Source organism: Psittacula echo (assembly GCF_963264785.1).
Source record: "Psittacula echo genome assembly, chromosome: 1".
Classification (NCBI taxonomy): domain Eukaryota; kingdom Metazoa; phylum Chordata; class Aves; order Psittaciformes; family Psittacidae; genus Psittacula; species Psittacula echo.
Genome location: NC_137735.1, coordinates 161,804,743 through 161,826,873, shown reverse-complemented (window position 1 = coordinate 161,826,873; position 22,131 = coordinate 161,804,743). Strand labels below are relative to the sequence as shown.

General features: G+C 45.5%; 1 protein-coding gene across 2 annotated transcripts in view; it reads left to right on the top strand.

The window, feature by feature from the left end:
* EXOC4 (exocyst complex component 4) overlaps positions 1-22,131 on the top strand; it is a 397,246-nt gene that overhangs the window by 91,100 nt on the left and 284,015 nt on the right. For both annotated transcript variants that reach the window (XM_080623156.1, XM_080623157.1), the window contains exon 8: positions 20,017-20,162. In XM_080623156.1, the coding sequence (XP_080479282.1) occupies positions 20,017-20,162 (146 nt within the window). The remainder of the gene's footprint in view (positions 1-20,016; positions 20,163-22,131) is intronic.

Below are 22,131 nucleotides of genomic sequence, written 5' to 3'. Positions count from 1 at the left end.
AGAGCAGAGTAGAGGGGCAGGATCACCTCCTTTGACCTGCTGGTCACGCTCCTCTTGATGCGGCCCAGGATACGGTTGCTTTCTGGGCTGCGAGCGCACACTGCAGCCGGCTCATGTTCATTTTCTCATCGATCTTAAAGCTCACCCAGTTCCAACCCCTGCCACAGGCAGGGACACCTTCCACTAGAGCAGGTTGCTCCAAGCCCCTGTGTCCAACCTGGCCTTGAGCACTGCCAGGGATGGGGCAGCCACAGCTTCTCTGGGACATGGAATGAATGAACTGTGAGAACCGATGCCACAGAAAACGGCTTTTCACATGCTATGTGCTAAGCAGCTGAAAAAGGAATGCATTGTGTATTGTCAGAGAAGTGCAGGAATACATCATGCTGTTAGTGGCAACGCAAGGAGCCTCAGATACAAATCCCAGGCAAAACGTGTAGCAATTATGGGATCACTTTTTTCCACAATTCACTAGTTGAAAGGCGGATTATGTTTTATGACATGAATAGATACAGTGCTTCCCCAAGTCACTGATTTATTCTGCCAATGCGTGCATGTATTTCTTCTTCTTTCTCCCCTTTCTTTGTTGCATAGTGACTACAGGCTCCTGTTCTGCAAGGTCTCACCAAGGATTGAGTTGCAGCAAGACTTCACTGGGCTTTCCAGTGGGTTTTGGCCAGTCTCCCATTTGAAAGCCCCATGGATTTAAATGAGGGGGTTAGAGGACTTGTGGTATTTCATTTTACTTCTATCCCTTTATCTTTTCTCTTGATCATCGTCATTGTTCTCCCTTCTGCTCCATCATAGCATAAGCAACAGAGAATTGGAAGGGACCTCTGGAGGTCATCTGATCCTACTCCTACCTCTGTCCAAGGGGAATAACATCACTCAAAAATCTCAGGAGGTTGTAGAAAACCATAAAAGGAGAATCTGGACACAGCCCTTTAAAAAAGGAGTCAGGGAAGCAAGGGGAGAACCCAAGGACTTCTAAAGCACTTGTTCTACCTCTGACTTCTCAACGGAAACGTAGAAACACGTAGATGAAGTAATACATAAACTCAGAGGCAGAACTACTGCAGCTTATGACAAGCATAAGCTGTCAACTGATCTAATGCCTTTCTGGGAGCTGGTAGGAGGGATTGTGGAGGAGGGAGGAGCAGTGGCACTGTGTCCTGGTTGATAGTAAGTCTTCTACTCGTGTTTCATGTGCTTTTCTAATCATTGACTTTGGGAACTACAGTGTAGATAAAGCTGTGGTGAGGTGGGGTAGAGAACTGGCTGGAAGAGGAGAAGTTATGAAGGGTTTGCTCTTAAGGGATTTATCTAATGGCTCTTTTGAGGGCTCTATCTGGGCCTTGGTGCTGTTCAATAGTTCTGCTAATGTCTTGAATAGTGCAGCAGAGAATCATAAAATGTGCAAATGCCGTGTGCTGGAAGGTGGGGCTTGGGAGGATGTTGGAGAATATGATTGGAATTTGGAAGATCCTAATAAAATGAATTTAAAAGGAGAAACGCTGGCACAGAGAAGCTGTGGCTGCCCCATCCCTGGCAGTGTTCAAGGCCAGGTTGGACACAGGGGCTTGGAGCAAGCTGCTCCAGTGGAAGGTGTCCCTGCGCGTGGCAGGGGTTGGAACTGGATGAGCTTTAAGGTCCCTTCCAACCCAAACCAGTCTGGGATTTGATGTGTTTGGTAAGGATGTGAAGAGTTGGGTATGGCTCAGGTTTAGCCAACGAGTGGTGTGATACACAGGATTACAAAGGGATGTGAATCAGTGTGTCATCAAAAAAGAGTCAGGTATTTCTATGCTGAGCAGCAGAGGAGCACAGCCTGCAGGATGGCTGGAAATAGTCCTTCTCTATTCATTGTTGAAGAGATTTCAGCTGTGGTCCTATATCCTGTCTGACTTACGGTCTAAAGGAAGAAGCCAAAGAATAGGGAGGGAATTCGAAGGAGATCAATGAGCATGGTCAGAGATTTAGGGGGAAATGACTTGAGTTAAAAAGGAGTAATCTTTGACTTATAGATAAGAACAATAAGGGGTGGATGGAGGCCTATGCTTTCCGATCCATCAAGAGAGTTGAAAAGCAGAGTGGAATTGTGTGTTTTCTCGGATAGGAAGTACTGAGCTTAAAGACTGGCAAGGGAGACTTGAACGCTTCTTGTCTTTGTCTAACCTAACTGCTGGTGTAAGCAGTGAATGATTGAGGGATGTTATATCCTTGTTGAGTAGCATCCTTATAAACTTCCAATCATCTGTCAGGCATCAAAACATAACTGGTTCTTTGGGGCGTGGGGATGCACTCGGTGATCTCTCGAATTCTCTTCCAATTTTCTGTGATTCCAGGAAAATTGCTGGGATTATAGTCCTGTCATCCTCAGTGATGAATGAAATGCCAGGAGAGCCAATCCAGCGGGTTATCAAAGCTTTGAAACTTTGCCTGTTTGATTTAGTCCTAAATACCACCTTGCAAGTTGGGACTTGGAAGAGCAAGACATTGCAATTAGATGTAGAATTAACGGAAGGGGGAGGGAATGTGTTGCATTTAACTTCACACTTGTGATTTAAGTGCCAGAATTAAAATCATCAGCTCCCTGTGTGGTCTCCTTATTTGTAGGAATTCAAGTGACATTAAAATTGGATTAGTAATGAGCGTTTGGTTGAAGGACCAATATTAAAATCAAGGGAATCTGAAGGAGGAGGGAGGGGGAATGATGTTTTCCTTGTGAAGCCTTTGTAGGCAGCGACAAACTGTGTGTGTTCACAGGGATGCGCACCCCTCTTCCTCCTCTTAAAAGCTTTATCCTCAGCTTCAGCCATGGAGCAGAATATTCCTTGCCTTGATTTATAAATTATTTACAGTTGGACTGTGATGCATTGAAACTTTTGGAAAATAAAAGGTATATATTAGTCCTCCATTTATGACTGATAGGATCGGGGGAAAAGCAGCAGACTAATGGAAGGGAATAAGGAAGCACTTGGGAGCTGCTGGCTCATACTTGACAGTGATTTGTACGTCTGTAGGTTTTAAAGTACACAGTGTATTTTGGAATACCCATTGCCTTTTCCTTTGTTTGCCTGGAACCTCCTCTCCCCTACGAGCTTATCTTGGGAGAGGGATTGCGTTTGGAGGGATAACTCTGGTCCTGGATTTGTTTTCCTTTCCTTGGAGCCACGTTACAGATGTAGCTAGTCTCAGTGCCGTTTGTATTTGCATCTCAGGAATACTAAATGCAATAATAATCTCTCTTAGACACTGCAGCAAAGATCAGACCCCTGCTACACTTGTCACTGAATAGATACTCTGTTAAATGCTGCTAGAGACAATGGGACTTGAGAAAGAGCAGAAACCAAGGTGCTGGAAACTGAGACGTGAACTGAAGATACGGTCAGGATCTCTTGGATTCGTGGTCCAGAGGCTTTGTTCCACTCCATGTTCTCTCTCCTAAGCCTCCCCATTTTATCAGCTGTAAATACAAGTGGCACATCTCCCTGCCAGGTTGTCCAGCTGAGTAATGTGACTTCATCCATCCTCCTCCTCCCTTTGCTACCAACTTCTGTGTTGCCTTGGGGTATTTTAACTGCTACTTTGCATTTGAAAACACTCTGTTTGGAACCTGCCCGCTAAAAGGGGGAGGGAGAGCTCTTAAGTAACAGCTTTTTTTATCCATTGTAGACAGATTGGTGTCACACACCAATAAATAGGTAACTCTCATCGCTGCCAACGTTATTAGATTGCAGAAGACAGTAAATTTACAGACTCCCTTGCGAGTCACAAACGTCTTAAAACCCCTCACAAGTAATTATCTGAAATGGAGACAAGTTAATGTAGGTTTTGTCTGTCTCTTTTTTCTAATTCTTGGTCATGGGCAAAAGCCATGCAGTACTTAAAGTTTTATTTATATATATATATATGTTAAATGTACCATAGGATAACTGGACATATGGATTTCTGAGGCAGGTTTGCATGTCCAACTGCAGTCTTGTGCCATGAAGGATGGGCTTTGGAGATGGCAATGTAATAGATTTGAGCTTCTGGGTATTCATTTTTAAATGGGAGGTAATTCCTTCATCACTGGAGTTAAATCTGACCGCCCTCTGGGGCTTCTTGTGTTACAGGGGATGCAGAAAGGTTATTTTAATACTAAAATAGCATATATATGCATACATATATATATAAAAATAGCATGAAGTGATGGCCGGTGTCTGTGCAGCGATGTAAATAGATACACCTTGAATCTCTGAAGTGTGGGAGAAGGAGAGAATTCGTGCAAGGGGGATTGGTGGAATCTCAATGGACAGAATTTGTCGTGGTCGTGGCAGCTTTTCTTTTGCTAAAGGCAGCAGCACTTCAATGGTAGCAGCGTTGCCAGAGCAGGGAAGTTGATGCTGGAGCCATCTGCTTTATCCTGGCTCCACCCAGTGGCATTATCCAGCCAGTTTCACACACGCCATCAGGGCTTCTCTGTGAACCTGAGGTTTTTGTGCCTGTACCGGCTTTAGTGTGAAGAGGACCTTAAAGCTCCTCCAGTTCTAACCCCTGCCACAGGCAGGGACACCTTCCACTAGAGCAGCTTGCTCCAAGCCCCTGTGTCCAACCTGGCCTTGAACACTGCCAGGGATGGGGCAGCCACAGCTTCTCTGGGCACCCTGGGCCAGCGCCTCAGCACCCTCACAGGGAAGAGCTTCTGCCTAAGAGCTCATCTCAGTCTCCCCTCTGGCAGGTTAAAGCCATTAGAGTTCAGGTGTTACACAGATGTGCTCTGCCTTTTTGCTGCTGTCCCGCTCCTTTTCTTTGATGTTTAGTACCATGCACCAGTAAAGTGAATATTCAATTGGAGCCGGACTGGCACCCAAATTCAGATATCCAGCCCTCAGAACTCGGTTGCATGCTCATCTGATGTATTCCACTGCTTTTCTTTTGATTTTCAAAACAAAGCAAATCCCCCCCCTCCATTCTGTGATTGCACTGCAACTGAAGAACATTAGCATCAAAAACTGACTCCATGGCAATAGCCTCAGCATGTTCATGGGAGCTGGAATTGCAGTAGGAATGACCAAGCTCTGGGATTCCTGCTGGAGAAAATATGGATGAATTTGCATCCTGCGCCTTGAAGAATGAGAGGCATTTTCGGGAAGGCAGTGAAAGGCTGGGTGGAGATGTCTCAGTGTTGGTTGGGGGGCTCCCTTCTGAGCAATGGTACCATTATATTGTATCCTTTAGATCCTATAAAAAAACAAAGTGGGGTTTTTTTTGTCAGGCTCTTAGCTTTAAAATGCATTCCTGTTGCTATTGAATTTACACTTCTTTTTGGCAGTCTGAAATGTTTTTACTGAAGGAAGCAATGCCATGCATGATTGGTTTGGATATTGGAAACCACACTTCCAATTCCAGCAGCACTTCTGCTTTCCTGAGTAGCAAAAAGCAATGGGTACAGGCCTTGCTTTAGAAATGCCATCTAAAGTAATCTGAACACTTGCCAAATCGAATGGGTTTCAATGGGGTGTGGAATATTCTCAGTGCTGAGCACTGCAGATATTAAGCTGGGGGTTCAGCACTTCCCAACTGCAGGCCTCAGGTGGGGTTGCAGCCGATGTGCTGCTGTGTGCAGAGTCCTTCAAGAGTTAAATGTCACTGCCTGTCAGGGTGATGCCAGAGCTCAGCTGGCATTGCTGTTTGTGTGCTCGAAGCCCCATGCTGGGTCCCACCAAAGACCTTGGGCATTCTGTGTGGTGCCACTTGCGGATCTAACTCCACATTGGGTAAGTGGGTACCAGGGAAGGAGCTGTAGTGTCATACTGGCTGTTGCATGTCCTGGTTTGAAGTTTAGTGCTCGGTTAAAACTGGCTTCTGTTGAGCCAAAAGCCTTTCTGACTGGCTTAAGGAAGGGTCTCTCTTATCCTTCTCTGTTCCAGATTTCATTCTAGTAATTGATTCACTTTTTTACCTGCTGTTAGGAAGGAAGACAGTGTCTGCTGGGGAACTCAACGCTCCTTGTTTCTCCCTGCCCATTCCTCATCCCTATGTAGGAAGCGATTTCATTGCCCCTACTTGTATCCCTTTAAAGCATGGAGTAAGAAATGTCTTCCAGGTCACATTCCTCCTTGAAGCTAATGATGGTGTTTTTCCTAATCCCATTACAAGGTCCCCAGTATCATTAGATGCAAGCGTTACTGTTTAGCTTCATTTGATAAGCTGATGAAAGGGGGAGGAAAAGGCTCCCTGATGCAGGAGGGCATTCAAGTATCTGCCGTAATGGAACATGTTCAGAAACGTTATAATCTGCTTAACGGTGGCATTTTGGTGGCCCAGTGCTGCACCTTTTGTAGAGCAGCATGAAAGAAGGAGGAATAGTGATCCTGACGGGGACTTTAAAAGGCTGGAATGGCTCAAGCATATTTTAGTGCTGCCTTTTTTCCCCCAAGCCTGCAAATGGGAGTCTTGTCTATGCTGTGAGCTCCCCCCTCTGGCATCAGGCTATCTGTAATAATGTCAAAGACCCTCGAGTGTTACAGAAATAGTATTTCTAGAGTAAGGTCGAGGCACTTTATATCACGTGTGATATTAAGCCTCCAACCGCAGACTGCTGACAGGACTGCACTGCTCCACACTTCATCCAGTTGGGAACGGGAGGAATAGAAACCCGCAGTTATTGTAAGCATGACAAAGAGGTTCTCTAGTTCCAATGTTATTTCAAAGATGTCAGTGGCCTCCTAAGCTCGGCTTGAAATGGTGGCTGCTGGGTTGAGGTCAAAGGGGAATGTGCCCTTTTATCAATGTCTTGGAGTCACTAAGCTTGTTCTATGGAAACCTACGTTTGCTGCCCTGGCATTTAGCTGTGCTTTTGTAGAAAGCCTTCACACAATTGATTTAATGAGCCATTTCTCTCTATTAAGTATTTTGCCTATGGGCCACCATTGTAGATTCAGATGCAGTTGGATCTTAAAGGCCAGGTTGGATGGGGCTTGGAGCAGCCTGGTCTAGTGGAAGGTGGCACTAATAAGAAGATGGCACTAAACACCTATTTAACAAGCACCAGACTAAAAAAACCTGGTTCCGTGGCTCTTTAAATGCATGTTATCATTTTCCGGTTGACCAAATCCTTGAATCCCAGACTGGTTTGGGTTGGAAGGGACCTTAAAGCTCCTCCAGTTCTAACCCCTGCCACGAGCAGGGTCACCTTCCACTAGAGCAGCTTGCTCCAAGCCCCTGTGCCCAACCTGGCCTTGAACACTGCCAGGGATGGGGCAGCCACAGCTTCTCTGGGCACCCTGTGCCAGCGCCTCAGCACCCTCACAGGGAACAGCTTCTGCCTAAGAGCTCATCTCAGTCTCCCCTCTGGCAGGTTAAAGCCATTCCCCTTGGCCTGTGCCTGCAGGCCCTTGTTAAAAATCGTAGCCCATAGAATCATGGAATATCTCAAGTTGGAAGGGACCCTTAAGGATCATTGAGTCCAGTTCTGAGCAAACATGAAACTCCTGAGATCCCACCAATTTATTGACATCCCAAACAGTGGGACTTTAAGCATGTAAGAAATCTACATTTTTGGCACAAAGATCCTTTTATGGCTAACACAGGGGGATCTGAACAGCTTCCTATCCAAAATGACATGTGAATTTACTAACCATAGGCTTCTTTAAATGTGATGTTGTAGCCATTCCTGCAAGATCTGTTTCAAAGCCTTTTATGGATATTGGAGGCACAATATTGGGTTTAACTGTAGCAGGCTTCTTTATTTTAATCCACTTTTACTCCCTCACATTGCTGGCACTAGTTGATAAATGATTCGTGTGGGTCATGTCTCCTATTCCAGCACCATCATATGAAGATGTGGGTGGAAGTTTCTTTGCTCATCCTTCTTGTTTCAAGTCACTGTGGTGAAGTTTTTAATTGATCTGAAGGAAGATGAAGCAACCAGGTGCTGTACGTTCTGTTACTGACTTTAATTAACTTTACTTGTTCCTTACACCATTTCTTACTCACTCTTTGCTATTGCTTAAAGGCAGAGTCTGCCTCAGCAGCTTCCACTGCTAAACGTCTTTCCTGCTCCGGGTTGTAAGTATAACAGTCACCTCCACTGTACACACTTTTGGCTGTTTCTTCTCTCCCACGCACTGGGATAGCAGTAGCTAGAGCTGATATAAAACATACAGGAAAAAAGCATTCTCCTAGAATCAGGTGTGGTTTGCCATTAAAAACAACTTGGACTTAAAATGCAGTTTTAAATAACCTGCAAAAATGGGTGCAGTTCTGGACCTAGTTATGGAGATATCCAGGTACTTAAAGTTGGGGTTTTTCATTAACGTGAATGGTGGTATATGAAGATATGTGCTCATTTGTTTGCTATATGGTCTAGTTATTATGTATGTGAAATAGATGGGTCGTAGAATCACAGACTGGTTTGGGTTGGAAGGGACCTTAAAGCTCACTCAGTTCCAACCCCCTGCCACAAGCAGGAACACTTTCCACTAGAGCAGCTTGCTCCAAGCCCTGTCCAACCTGGCCTTGAACCTGCTGCTCATGCTCTGGGGGTGGAGCCCAGCACATGGGGGGGGTGCTGGCTTCAAGCTCACGTTGAAGCTGGGTAATGGGGAGCATCTCATCAACCAACACCCCCGAGTCCTTCTCCTCAGGCTGCTCCATCCAGTCTTTGCTCAGCCTGTGACTGTGCTTGGGATTGCCCTGACCCAGGGCAGGACATTGCACTTGGGTCAGTCTCTGCAGCAGCTTAAGGCAGTTTCTGTATGACCTAAGAGAAAGGTTTCTGCTGCTGAAGTCCCTTATTCAGTGTCTGAGCTAATCCTGGGGGCAGTTGCTGTTCCGTCAGATTAGGATTTGAACCCCACATTGCTCAGGGTTTGAGTTCAGGAGCAGACAGTAACAGCCTGGATGCTCTCAGTAGTATTCAGCACCAAAACACTGAAAGGCAGCTCATAGTGCGCTATAGACATGTACTAGATTTACTCCTGATGAAGATGTTTTTCTGCTTTTGGCTGGTGATAATTGATGGGCTGTACCCTCAAGGGCAGTAAATCTCAGCAAGTCAGATTTATGAGGACCCTTATGTTTATTTGGCAGCATGACGCTTGTTACAGGGATAAACTGAGCGAGCAGGGGGAAAGCTGACGCCTTGAAAAATGCTGTATCCTATTTCTCAACTGGACTCCTGCAGTTTTAGAGCCATAAAACTTTCCTCCTTGTTACGTGGGACAAGAGGCTTGACGAGCTTGCTTTCGGTGGGGAGCTGAGGACTGGGAGACGTGCAGGTGTTTCCTTAGGGAAGAATCCCAAGGCATTTTTGTTCTCCTGTGCTTGGAGGGATATTGCACGTTTTTGTCAAGTGCCTGATTAAATTTGACATTTGCAAATAGAACTTCACACAGAAATAAGTACTGTACTTGTGAGTCTTTAATTAAGATGTTTAGTTCCTGTCAAGGTTGGTAGTTTCTCTTTCCTGTTAAGGGCAATACATCTTCCACTGCTGAAATCTCAGGAACCTGTACTTAACCTTTAATCGTCATTCCATTTACATAGAATTCTGATTAACAACTTTTAAAGTTCAGGAGCTGCAACTAAATGCAGTTAAAGCCCTTTTGGAGTCTGTCATTAAGAGCTGGCATTTAATGAAGACTGGGGGCACACCACTGTTACCATCTACACCAGAGCAGGATGTCTTAAGCTATTAGTTGAAGGCGTGAAATACATGGAGTGTGCTGTATTACCCATGAGTTAACATGGTTGGTATTTGAAGAGCATGCTGCCTTCTCCTCTCTTTGCTGCTGCTGGATTCTGTGTGCCACTTTGAGTAGCGGAAGCTCAGATGAAGTGGGTTTAAGCATAAAATGCTTCTCCTGCACATTAGAATTGCATATTTCTTCCCTGAGAAGATGCTTTGAAAGGTGCGTGGATAGTAGACATAAACCGTGAGCAAATACATCCTCTGTGATTTAAAAATGTTTAGCTTTCCTTCAGTCATAAACATAAGTTTGACTCCTCCTCATCTCCAAGCTATGCAGAACCAGTGAAGCTCAGCTAAATTATAATTGCAGAGCAGAAAGCTGCACTCAATTACCTGTTCAACTCTTACACTCCTCCTTGACCTTTTTATATGCTACATGAACAAAAAGTCCAGTCAAACTGAAAGACAGCATGTTTAAATCTCGCAGGGAAATACTTCTTTTTGTGCTGTCTATGAAGCAAGTGGTAATTATGCCTTTCTGTTCTTTACTTTTTGGTCCATTTTAGAATACAGTTGGTTATGCATCCGCTGCATCATAGTGGACTGTGTGTATTTTACAGCTTCTCATTGCTCATATCAGAAGTACCATGTGCTAAAGGTCATAGAATCCCAGACTGGTTTGGGTTGGAAGGGACCTCAAAGCTCATGCAGCTCCAGCCTCCTGCCGTGGGCAGGGACACCTTCCACTAAAGCAGGTTGCTCCAAGCCCCGTCTATGGCATACATCCCAAACATGGATTTTCTTTGGAGGACATGAATGATCCCACTGCCTCCTTGTGGTGCCCACCTTCATTTGGGGGTTTTAGTGGTTTTCTCTTAAGGGTCTGATAGAAACCAAGCAAGCAGCCTGGTTCCTGGGGTCGTTTCTTGTAGCATGATCTGTATTTGCAGAACAGCTGAGGTGCCTGGAGTGAAATAAATGCTGTCTGGTTGGTTTATGACCCAGTTATTCAAGTTGACTATTGGTAGCTTAAATAAATTTGTCAGCAGTATTTGTTCCTCTGTTATTGAATAAAGAAAAGAGCAGAGCTACTGGGAAAGATGGAAAAAAACCCTCAACCCAGCTCCTGCTCTGCTTTATGGAGGCCAAATGACTAAATTTCAGTGAAAATGGCTTCAAACTTTATGTGTCACTAGACTGGAAATGACCTTCATCATGTACCTGTGTATGAGCTGGCACAGGTTGTTGGCTGCATGGATATTAAAGCAACTAAAGTTAGAAAGCAATTGCAAACCTCCCTTGAGGACTTGAGGGAGAGGCAGCCCTCCTTCAGCATCACGTGCCTGCTTATATAGAAGCTAAAGTTACCTGATGTAGTCTCTCAGCAGCCTTTTAGCTGCTTATTTTCGGAGCCACAAGTGTAACAATTGGCACTTGTGCTATTGATGCTGCACAGAGGAGTGGAGTCAAGTTAGTAATGGGGGGTCCTGATAGACAACAGGCTCAGTAGGAGTGAACAGTGCGTGGCTCTGGCAAAGAAAGCCAACAGAGTGCGGGGGAACATCAACAAGGGCATCACCAGCAGAGATGAAGATGTCGTTGTCCCACTCGGTGCTTGTCAGGCCACACCTGGAATACTGGGTTCAGTTTTAGTCCCTGTTCTACATGTGGACAGGCTGGAGAGGGGCCCGAGAAGAGCCACAAAGATGATCCAAGGACTGGGCAGTATGTGAGGAGAGGCTGAGAGAGCTGGGACTGTTCAGCCTGGAGAAAAGAAGGCTTAAGGGAGACTTTAACCCCATTTTCCAGTATTTAAAGGCTGGCTGCAAAGAAGATGGAGACTCCCTTTTTACAAGGAGTCATGTGGAAAAGACGAGGGGTGATGGCACAAGTTACTCCTGGGGAGGTACTGATTGAGCACAAGGGAACGTTTTTCACCATGAGAACAATCTGCCACTGGAATAATCTCCCCAGGTAAGTGGTAGGTACCCCAGCACTGGACACGGTTAAGATGTATCCCAGGATGCTGGGATATGTAGTCTAGACCATGCTCTGCCTAGAAAGGTTGGACCAGATGATCCTTGAGGTCCCTTCCAATGTCTATTTCTATGATTCTGTGATAACGATACATCACAGGGGTGTTGATACAACAGAGGGTCAAATTAGTGAACGTGTGCAGCAAACACCACTATTGAAATCGTTATGCTGGGCACTTGTTACTGAACCAGATCCCTTTCTGAATTGATGTGCAAGCTGTCGTGGAGGGAAAATGAAATGAGGGCTGGCTCACTTGAGGAGCCTACAGTTTGATCCTGATGGCTGTGACAGCACAGAATGGTTTCTGCTTTTGCTGTGCTAGCAACTGAAACCCGTTACATTGGTATGTGTGTCTCAAGTGACTTCACCTCATCTCTGCACCGAGTAGAGTCAGAGCCTGTGGTGCTGAGGATGTGAAGTCCACGCACACGATAACAAAAGCTTGTGAAATTAAAAGGTTCTGGTTTCCAAAGTAATGAGCAGGTGCAGGATTCATTGCCCGTTAAAGCAGCGTTTAAGAAGTGGTGTTTTGAAAGTAGTTTGGAGGTTCCTTCCCTCCCTCCCTCCCTTCCTCCCTCCCTGGAGGTAGATGCACATTCACAGGTCTACAGTAATACTTGTGCTCATTCACAGTTAGCATTGATAATGAATGAAGTAGCACTGGCAGTGACAGTGTTATCTCAAGAGTTCTGGGGTTATTTCTTCCTCTTTTTATCCCCCAAAATGAAAACCAGAAGGGATTCTTCCTTCTTGTACAATAATGGGATTGGGCAATGCCTTGAGAGAATTAATTGTGGCAGGGTTTTTATTACTCAGTTTCAGTTAAATTAATTTCATGGGCAGCAAGAGGATTAGATAAAGCAGGTTGTGCAGCATGAAACAGTATTCACAGCACCTAAAAACTGGCTTTGTTCTTGCAGACTTATTGCTTTGTGCTTGCCCGTGTTTGCCATGTGTGGACTCTGTCCTTCTTCTCAGTGTGGTCCATCTTACACAGAAGGCTCTGTGCTCATAGAATTCAATCAATTCTTACATTTTGGGGGGTTCAGTTCCACAATTACTATAGCATTTTAATTATTAAGACTTTTGATACAGCAGATTATTGGGTCATTAGCCACAGACTACTGTCTTGCATAGAGTGATGCTGCTTTCCTTGCTTTATTCTGGTACTTTGCTGGTAGATACCTCCAGAGCTTCATGAATGATGCCTTCTTTCGTATGTTTCCCAAGAAATAAGTGTATCCTACTTGAACTCCCAGCTTTTTCCTTTCAGGAATCATTTGCTTTTGGTTTCACTGCCCCTGAAATCATCTGTGGCTGGAAATCATCATCTCAGTAATGTGCCTTTCTTCAATGCAGGCACCGTTGTTTGCTGTCCCCAGGCATCGCCATACATCCCACTCATGGGATGTAGGCTAATTTGAATCTGCTGTTCTTTTTTTAACCTACTTTCCTCTTTGAGATCCCCTTAGGAAATCTCTCTTCTGCTTTGTGATCTTGGCTTCTGATTCCTCCTGCTAGTTTTAGGTAACTAAAATGGAACTCCGGAGCCTTCATGGTTGCTGGTACAACTCAGGAGGAGTCTAAGGTGTTTTGGTACAGCTGAAATGCCAACGTTTCTGCAGCTGCCCGGTGTGTCAAAGCAATAGGCTGAAAATAAATCTCACTTTCAATTGCTAGTTCTTTATCTGTTCAGATGAGACATAAGGCACAAGTTCTTCCCTGTGAGGGTGCTGAGGCGCTGGCCCAGGGTGCCCAGAGAAGCTGTGGCTGCCCCATCCCTGGCAGTGTTCAAGGCCAGGTTGGACACAGGGGCTTGGAGCAAGCTGCTCTAGTGGAAGGTGTCCCTGCCCGTGGGAGGGGTTGGAACTGGAGGAGCTTTAAGGTCCTTTCCAACACAAACCAGCCTGGGATTCTGTGATTCTCAGATGCTGACAGTATTATTTCTGCGGGGGGTTTTTTTGCCTCTTAAATTTCCTCAAAGTACAACCAAAGTAACGTTCATTGGTAGTTTCATGCCCAGTGGTTGCCAAAGACAGAAGAAGTTTCCGCTAGCACAAACCTGTTCACCAAGCACAAATGTTACCAGTGGCTGGTTTTATTTCAACTGGAAACGGTAACTAAAGGTGCTGTGTAGCAATAGCACTTTGCAATCTAATGGTTCCTTCATGCAGGAGCCTGAGAAGTGCCTTGAATGCTGTGACAGCAGAGCCCCGGATGTTGTGATCTTCTCGCCTGACCTCGGTGTAAAACAAGCTATGGTCCTTTCTTCAATATATTCCTGTTTGAAAGAGGCACATGCTTTACGCATCCAGTCTCGACTGGGGTTGGGGGGGGGGGGAATGAGTGATGGACAATAGAGTGTAACCTTTGATGTAAGTGGTTAATTATGCTCTGGGAGTGTTTGCCTGACCATTCATCACAGCCTGTCCAGCTTCAACTTTCCAGCCTTTGGAGTTTTTGATACAAAATTCATTAGTGAAGATGTTTTTCATCAGTTCAGTGCCCTCCGATGCACACTTGCAGGCTGCTCCGCTAACCTCTTCGCCTTCTCTTCCCTAAGCTAATGAGACTGAGCTCATAGCTTCTGGGTGTTCCACTCTAAGTAGTGCCTGCCAGCCTTATAATAACTTCCAGGCTTCTGCTGAGCACCCTTCCACCCCCTCTTCCCTCATCTCTCGTTGTTTCTGAGTGCCAGGCTCTCATTTGGCATTCCAGATGTGACACCAGTACGGAGTGATGCTGTAAACCTTTACTTCTGACAAAGCTCTCAGCTTTATGTAGCCATTTCCAATTAGCTAATTAATACCCATCATCTCAGTGGGACCATCTCTGATGTTCATTAGCTTCAATATTCCCAAATTTGCTGGAGTCACAACCTTACACAATGATGCTATAGATCATGATTTCATTTTTTTTGCTCTAGGTTTAGAGATTTAGCTCTGCTGACATTGAAATTCTTACAGGTGATTGATCATATGGAAAATAACAGTAATGAAAAAGAAAATTATGTTCTGTTGACCACAGAATCCCAGACTGGTTTGTGCTAAAAGGAACCTCAGAGCTCCTCCAGTTCCAACCCCTCCCACGGGCAGGGACACCTTCCACTAGAGCAGCTTGCTCCAAGCCCCTGTGTCCAACCTGGCCTTGAACACTGCCAGGGATGGGGCAGCCACAGCTTCTCTGGGCACCCTGTGCCAGCGCCTCAGCACCCTCACAGGGAAGAGCTTCTGCCTAAGAGCTCATCTCAGTCTCCCCTCTGGCAGGTTAAAGCCATTTCCCTTGGCCTGTCCCTACAGGCCCTTGCCCAAAGCCCCTCTCCAGGTTTCCTGTAGCTCCTTTAGGCTCTGGAGCTGCTCTGAGGTCTCCCCTTAAGGAGCCTGCTCTTCTCCAGGCTGAACAAGCTATGTTCACATTATTATATGCTATTTTTCTCAAAAGACCATAATTGACAGACCTTTTGTTGTCGTTATATCTGTAGGAATCTGAGAGAGGAAAACTTCTTGTCCATTCAATGCAGAAAGAATTGCTGCAGCCACACTTGAATGTGTTTTCATTCTCTGATTTACCTTCTTCTAATTACTATCTTTTTAAAAATGAAGATGAACTGAACTTAGGCTGAAAATCAGTTTTCTTTCTAATAAAAGACAAGTGTTTTCTAATAGTCTTGTATTTCCCTTGGAATACAGGGGATAAGAGGAAAAGAGGAATTAAGCTTTCTGGGACCTTACAAAATCCAGTGTTTGTAGTTTCCTCATTTCCAGCTCCATGTTAAGGATCGTGTCAGGTACCTGCCCGGTTTTCTTTTAGGAGATGCTGTGTTGACTCTGAGTGTTCCGGCTTTTGTCACATCCTTGGTGGAAATATGACTTTATCTCTGTTAATTTAAACCTCAGTTTGTCATCATTATAAAAATACTGTTTAGCCGAGGTCTGTGTTCCGTTAATCCACGTCACTGGACACGGATTCTATTATTCTTCCTTAATTCTTTATTAATAGAGTCTTCTGTCATCTGTTCTGTGACTTAGTCCCTGATCAATATGAGGTGGAGAGGCCAGTAATTACCTGCTCATCCCATTTACCCTCACAGCATTCATGGTGTGGTGTTAGTTTTCATCTGATTTTCTGGACCCCTGAGATCCAGGAAGGCCTAATGAAAATCAGTGTTGAAGGTGCAGAGTTTGTAAGTGTCATGATTTCCTGATGGAGCAAACTGTTCACACTCCAGCATCCACCTTAATTCGGAATGTATGAGGATGTGAAATACCTATTTGCAACTTTTAACTGATGGAGTAGAGCTTATTCAGAGCTCAGGCCTCCTATCTACAACCTTACAAGAGGTACAAATGAGGAATGAATGTAGCTGTCACCCTGTGGCCCTGCGTGTTCTATTGCCGGTACTTTGTTCATAGGTCAGTCTTGGCTATGATAAGGTGTAATGACTTACACACCATCTCGTGGGGCTCAGCCGAAGAAATGTGGATCTGCAGAGTCACAGCAAGTGCAAGCAGACAAAGAAGCAAATTTGTTCTTGCCCCCTTGCAGTTCAGAGAGGCAGAGTAGTGTCAGTTGTTATCAGCTCAGTGTGATAGACGGGCTACACATACTGATATGACCTTTTGTAATCTGAGAATTTAATTAAGCCTCCAAATCCATAAGTATTGCTTTTTTCGTCAAATACTTCGTATTAATTTTCATTGCCAAAGAGCAGTTGCAGAAAGACTCCTTTGTTCTCTTCCTTCATGTACAGCTTTATTTGTTTGACGTTGATAGAAAAACACTCCATGGATGGCAGAATTCAGCCATCAAGCAGAAAGTCAAAGCTCTTGTTATAGATGAATGGGATGTTGCAAACTTTGCAGGCACTCATAAATCTTGCTGTACATCCGTGTGATTAATGTCTAACAAGGGTTTTGATTGATGACTTAGCGACTGCTAATCAGGTGTTATGGGACCAAATCATGAAATCCCTCACTTGGTTGGTTAAGGAAAGCTCCTGTTCGCTGAGATAGGCAGGAAAATGCCTGGTTTCTCTTTTGTATTAAGTGGATTTAAAGTTTTAGCTTCCTGTGGATTTTAATAAGTACATGGCCAGGTCACAGCTACTAACATTGAAATATGAAACTTATTAAAATCCTCTACGAGGACTAGGAGAGTAGAATAACTGCATAACATCGACTGTCCAGCCGTAGGGAATAAACTCATAGAATTCCAGACAGGTTTGGGTTAAAAGGAATGTTAAAGCTCACCCAGTTCCAGCCCCTGCCACAGGCAGGGACACCTTCCACTAGAGCAGCTTGCTCCAAGCCCCTGTGTCCAACCTGGCCTTGAACACTGCCAGGGATGGGGCAGCCACAGCTTCTCTGGGCACCCTGGGGCAGCGCCTCAGCACCCTCACAGGGAAGAGCTTCTGCCTAAGAGCTCATCTCAGTCTCCCCTCTGGCAGGTTAAAGCCATTCCCCTTGGCCTGTCCCTACAGGCCCTTGTCCAAAGCTCCTCTCCAGGTTTCCTGCAGCCCCTTTAGGCACTGGAGCTGCTCTGAGGTCTCCCCTTCAGGAGCCTTCTCTTCTCCAGGCTGACCCAGCCCAGCTCTCTCAGCCTGGCTCCAGAGCAGAGCTGCTCCAGCCCTCGCAGCATCTCCGTGGCCTCCTCTGCACTCGCTCCAACAGCTCCACATCCCTCTTGTGCTGCTGCCCCAGAGCTGGATCAGGACTGCAGGGGGGGTCTCCCCAGAGCACAGCAGAGGGGGAGAATCCCCTCCCTGAGCTGCTGCTCATGCTCTGGGGATGCAGCCCAGCACACGGGGGGGTTCTGGCCTGAGCGCACACTGAAGCTGGGTCATGGGGAACTTCTCATCCAACGCCCCCAAGTCCTTCTCCTCAGGGCTGCTCCGTCCAGTCTCCGATTCAGGCTGCTGACATTGGGTGAACACCATGTGTTGTGCAGCACATTGAGAAACAAAATCTTTGGGCTGCTTTTGAGGCAAGTAGCTGACAAGATTTTGACTTGCCCACATGTTAATCTTACTGCTTAGAAATTGTAAGGGTCTTAATCTTTAAGCTGCATTTATAAGCCAAATATATTGAGTGTTGAAGATCTCTCCTGTCTTAACTTCTGTCCTGCTTGGCCATGCATTGTAGGTGCTCAGCCATGCTTACACTTAATTACTTTGCTCTGAAGAATGTGTGTAACTGTTGAATACAGGGCACTGGAGCAGAAAGAGCTTTGATCTGTCTCACACAGTTTCTGCTGGGCTTGGATTTTGTACCTTAAAGATGAACTTGCAGAGTAGTTATCAAAATTGCCTGTTTTCACTGCTTTTACTGCTTTTGACTTGGTCGGAGCCTTGTGTATAACCATCCTGCCCTGCCTATTGAGTCATGCCTTAAATTAACATCTTTTTCTTCCTTATCTGCAGTGTTTTCAGAGCAGTTCTTAATATCTCACCAAAACCTCATCTTCTACTTCTCTATTTCCCCTTTTTAACCAAAGGGATAATTCATTATGTTCCTAGCTCAAACCTCTGTCAGTGTATTGTCATCTTAAAATCAGAGAATCCCAGACTGGTTTGTGTTGGAAGGGACCTTAAAGCTCCTCCAGTTCCAACCCCGTGCCATGGGCAGGGACACCTTCCACTAGAGCAGCTTGCTCCAAGCCCCTGTGTCCAACCTGGCCTTGAACACTGCCAGGGATGGGGCAGCCACAGCTTCTCTGGGCACCCTGGGCCAGCGCCTCAGCACCCTCACAGGGAAGAGCTTCTGCCTAAGAGCTCATCTCAGTCTCCCCTCTGGCAGGTTAAAGCCATTCCCCTTGGCCTGCCCCTACAGGCCCTTGTCCAAAGCCCTTCTCTAGGTTTCTTTGTAGCCCCTTTAGCTATTGGAAGACTGATCTTGGAGCCAAGCACTCTATTACACACTTAACATTTCCTAGTCCTGGACATAAAATGACACCAGAGTCATGGAATCCATTAGAAATAGATTTCATCCATAATGGAAGAAATGAAGTGTTTTACTTGATTAAATTTGAGGTTTTAATTAGATTTTTGTGGCCATTTGGGGTTTGTTAATTCAAATAGAGAAAATTGAATGCAAATAGGTGAATAGAAACGGATTTGGTAAATTACTGTTAAAAATGGGTGCAGTGATTACTTTGACTCTTAACAATAAGCATCTATTTTCAAAGCTTGTGCTCAGGTAAAGTTTTAATTGAGATGTTTTAGGAGTTGAAGTTTCTTTGTGTTTGCATTATTTTTGTTCTCAAGCTATCCTGAATTATTTCTAATTAGGGACATGATACCATTTACCCAGGTTATTTATTCCTGTGTGATCTATTTTAACTTGACAGCGCAGTACTGATGTATTCCTTTCACTACAGACAGCTCTCTCTGACGGGCTTTGGTTATTAATGATTATTAAAATGCCACACTATTACTAATAGCTTCCAAGTAGGTGGAATTTTCTGAAAACAAATAGTGATTTTGTGAATGCACTGACAGGAGTTAATTTTTGAGGGGTTTCTTTTCATCTGCACTTTAAAGGAAATTAGAAGTGAATAACTCGAAATCTGTTTCTGCTTCTGCACCATTGAGTTGCTCAAGTAGCATCAAATACCACGGTACCACTCCTGGCTGTGTGGTCCCACCAAGGGGACCCCCCCCCCAGCTCCTTACTGTGTTGGGCTGGATTGAGATAATCCTCAACTGCATTGGCAGGACTGGAAGCTGTGGGGATTCATGTTTTCAGTGGGAAAAGAACCAACTTCGGTTTTGGAGCTTTTAAAGGGCAACTTTTGCAGCTTTGCCAGCACTTTTTCCAGCACGTGGACTTGCTGAGATCCGTGGTTGTTTTCTAGTCCTAGATATAAATATGTGGAAAATAGATAGGAATACATACACACATGTAAAACACGCTTTGGAAACTGAGCAGTTCAATATCGATAACTTTTATGTTTTTAAGACCTGTGGTATGTCACCAGCCAACAGCCCACTCACCATCTCCCCGCTTCTGTTCCCAATTTGAATCAGTCTGGGGAGGAGCGGGGACTTCTTGCAAGTTGCTTTTGGTACCATCAGGGTTTTGTAGCAGATTGAATTGGACAAGTAATGTAAAATAAGCTTTTACCAAATTAGAGACAGTGGCATATAAATCCCTAGGATTGCATTTCTGGAACTAAAGCCTGGGTTCTGTTAATTTGAAAGACTTTTGTTAGTTTTCCAGTCTTCACTAAAAATCCTCAACATTCATGTTACATTGTAGTGCTGTTTTGTTTCAAATGCTGACTGCCTCTTCCTTCATCTTCAGATGCTGCTGACAGAGTACCTGGACATGAAGAACACTCGCACTGCCTCGGAGCCATCCACCCAGCTCAGCTACACCAGCTCAGGGCGGGAGTTTGCTGCATTCTTTGCAAAGAAGAAACCCCAAAGACCTAAAACCCCTTTGTTCAAGTAAGTGCTGGGATGAGGTTGAAGCTGTGCCTGAGCTGTCTTTGGTCCCTCAAGTACTGCACAGTGCTGGCTGATACTCATGGAATGGTTTGGGTTGGAAGGGACCTTAAAGCTCCTCCAGTTCTGACCCCCTGCCATGGACAGGGACACCTTCCACTAGAGCAGGTTGCTCCAAGCCCCTGTGTCCAACCTGGCCTTGAACACTGCCAGGGATGGGGCAGCCACAGCTTCTCTGGGCACCCTGTGCCAGCGCCTCAGCACCCTCACAGGGAAGAGCTTCTGCCTTATCTCCAACCTGAACTTCCCCTGTTTCAGTTTGAACCCATCACCCCTTGTCCTATTGCTACAGTCCGTGATGAAGAGTCCCTCCCCAGCATCCCTGTAGCCCCCTTCAGACACTGGAAGCTGCTCTGAGGTCTCCACACAGCTTCTCTTCTCCAGGCTCAACAGCCCCAGCTTTCTCAGCCTGTCTCCATACAGGAGGTGCTCCAGTCCCCTGATCATCCTCGTGGCCTCCTCTGGACTTGCTTCAAGTTCTTCTTATGTTGGAAATTGTGAGCAGAGAGCAGGGGAGGCCTTGAGGGGCAATCATGAGGGGAGAGGTGGTGGGGTTGTGAGGGGCGATTGTGAGGAGGCAGAAAGGTGGCTATGAAGGGTGAGGGGAGATCATGAGGAAAGAGCAGGGGCGGCCATGAGGGGAGAGCAGGGGTAGGCAGGGGGTGTGAGGGGTGGCCATGTAAGGATTTAGTGCCCAAAGCTGAAGCCTCCTTGAGTTTTCCGTTTGGGATCCGTTGCTGGTGTTCGGAGTGTAGCTCCATCCAGGGCTCATCTCAGGACTGGTATCCCATTGCACTGCTGCTGCACAGCATGCAGTGGTACACTGTGCCTTTCTTTATCCATGGTAAATTCAGGGCTTGTTAAGAGAGTGATGAAGGGGACTGGACAAAGAGAATTAAGATAACTGTATAATTACTGTATAGACTAAGCTGTTAATCCTGTCACTAACTCCTTTAATTTAGAGTTCAGCATGGAAAGAATTAAGTGGTTGGGAGGAGAGTGTAAGAGAGAGGATGAGAAGCTGAGTGGTCAAAGAAAGGATTTGGGGAACAAATTAGATGTGCAAGAATAAAGAAGTAAGGGGGAGTTGTTGGTGAGCAGCACTCTTAGGAGAAGAGAGATGGTGGTGTTCCTATACCAGGATTCAGGGGCTGTGCTGAGTTTTCGTCTCTTGCACTGACTGCATGTGCTGGTCGTTCTCTTTGGCCTCTGGAGGATTTTGGTCTCTGCTCTGGTGAGACCCCCCCCTGCAGTCCTGCATCCAGCCTGTCTACATGGGGTTTGAATGCTTCCAGACCTGGTGATTCCAGCCTGTGCCAGTGCCTGATCACCCTTAGGGCTGTACTCTCACAGTACTGAAGACCCCAGTTAGAAATTGAGGTCTTCTACACTGTCTTCTCCCCCTCTCACAGTCTGTGTGACCTGTTATTAGAAGGTTAACTGTTGCCTGGAAGGTATCAGAGGTGCCTCCTGCCCCTGTCAACTCATTGTTATTCCCCCTTACCATCTTTTTTCAGCAATCCTATGGCTGTTTGCCGTGAGAATTCCACTCTTAGAATTTACTCTGACTTGTAGATATCTGTTGGAGCAAAACAGGGCTGCTCACCTTTTCTTACTGTGTCTCTTCTTGGGTGTCCATGAAGCAGTTTAAGTTTGAGGAATAAGGATGATGTTTCACCTGCAGCAGTTTAAGGCTCTCTCTGAGTTTGTCAGCTGAGAATGAAGGTGGGTATAATTGTTTACAGCTAAGGTGCATAACCTCACAGGAGCAGCACGTCTCCTACCACTCATGGCCTTGTCACCATGTCATTACAGTCACTGCAGTGACAGCAGCATTTATTGGCATCTCTTATTTGGTTATCTCTCTTCTGTCAGCTGTCACTATATCTATGGAAATCTCTGTTGAAATGGA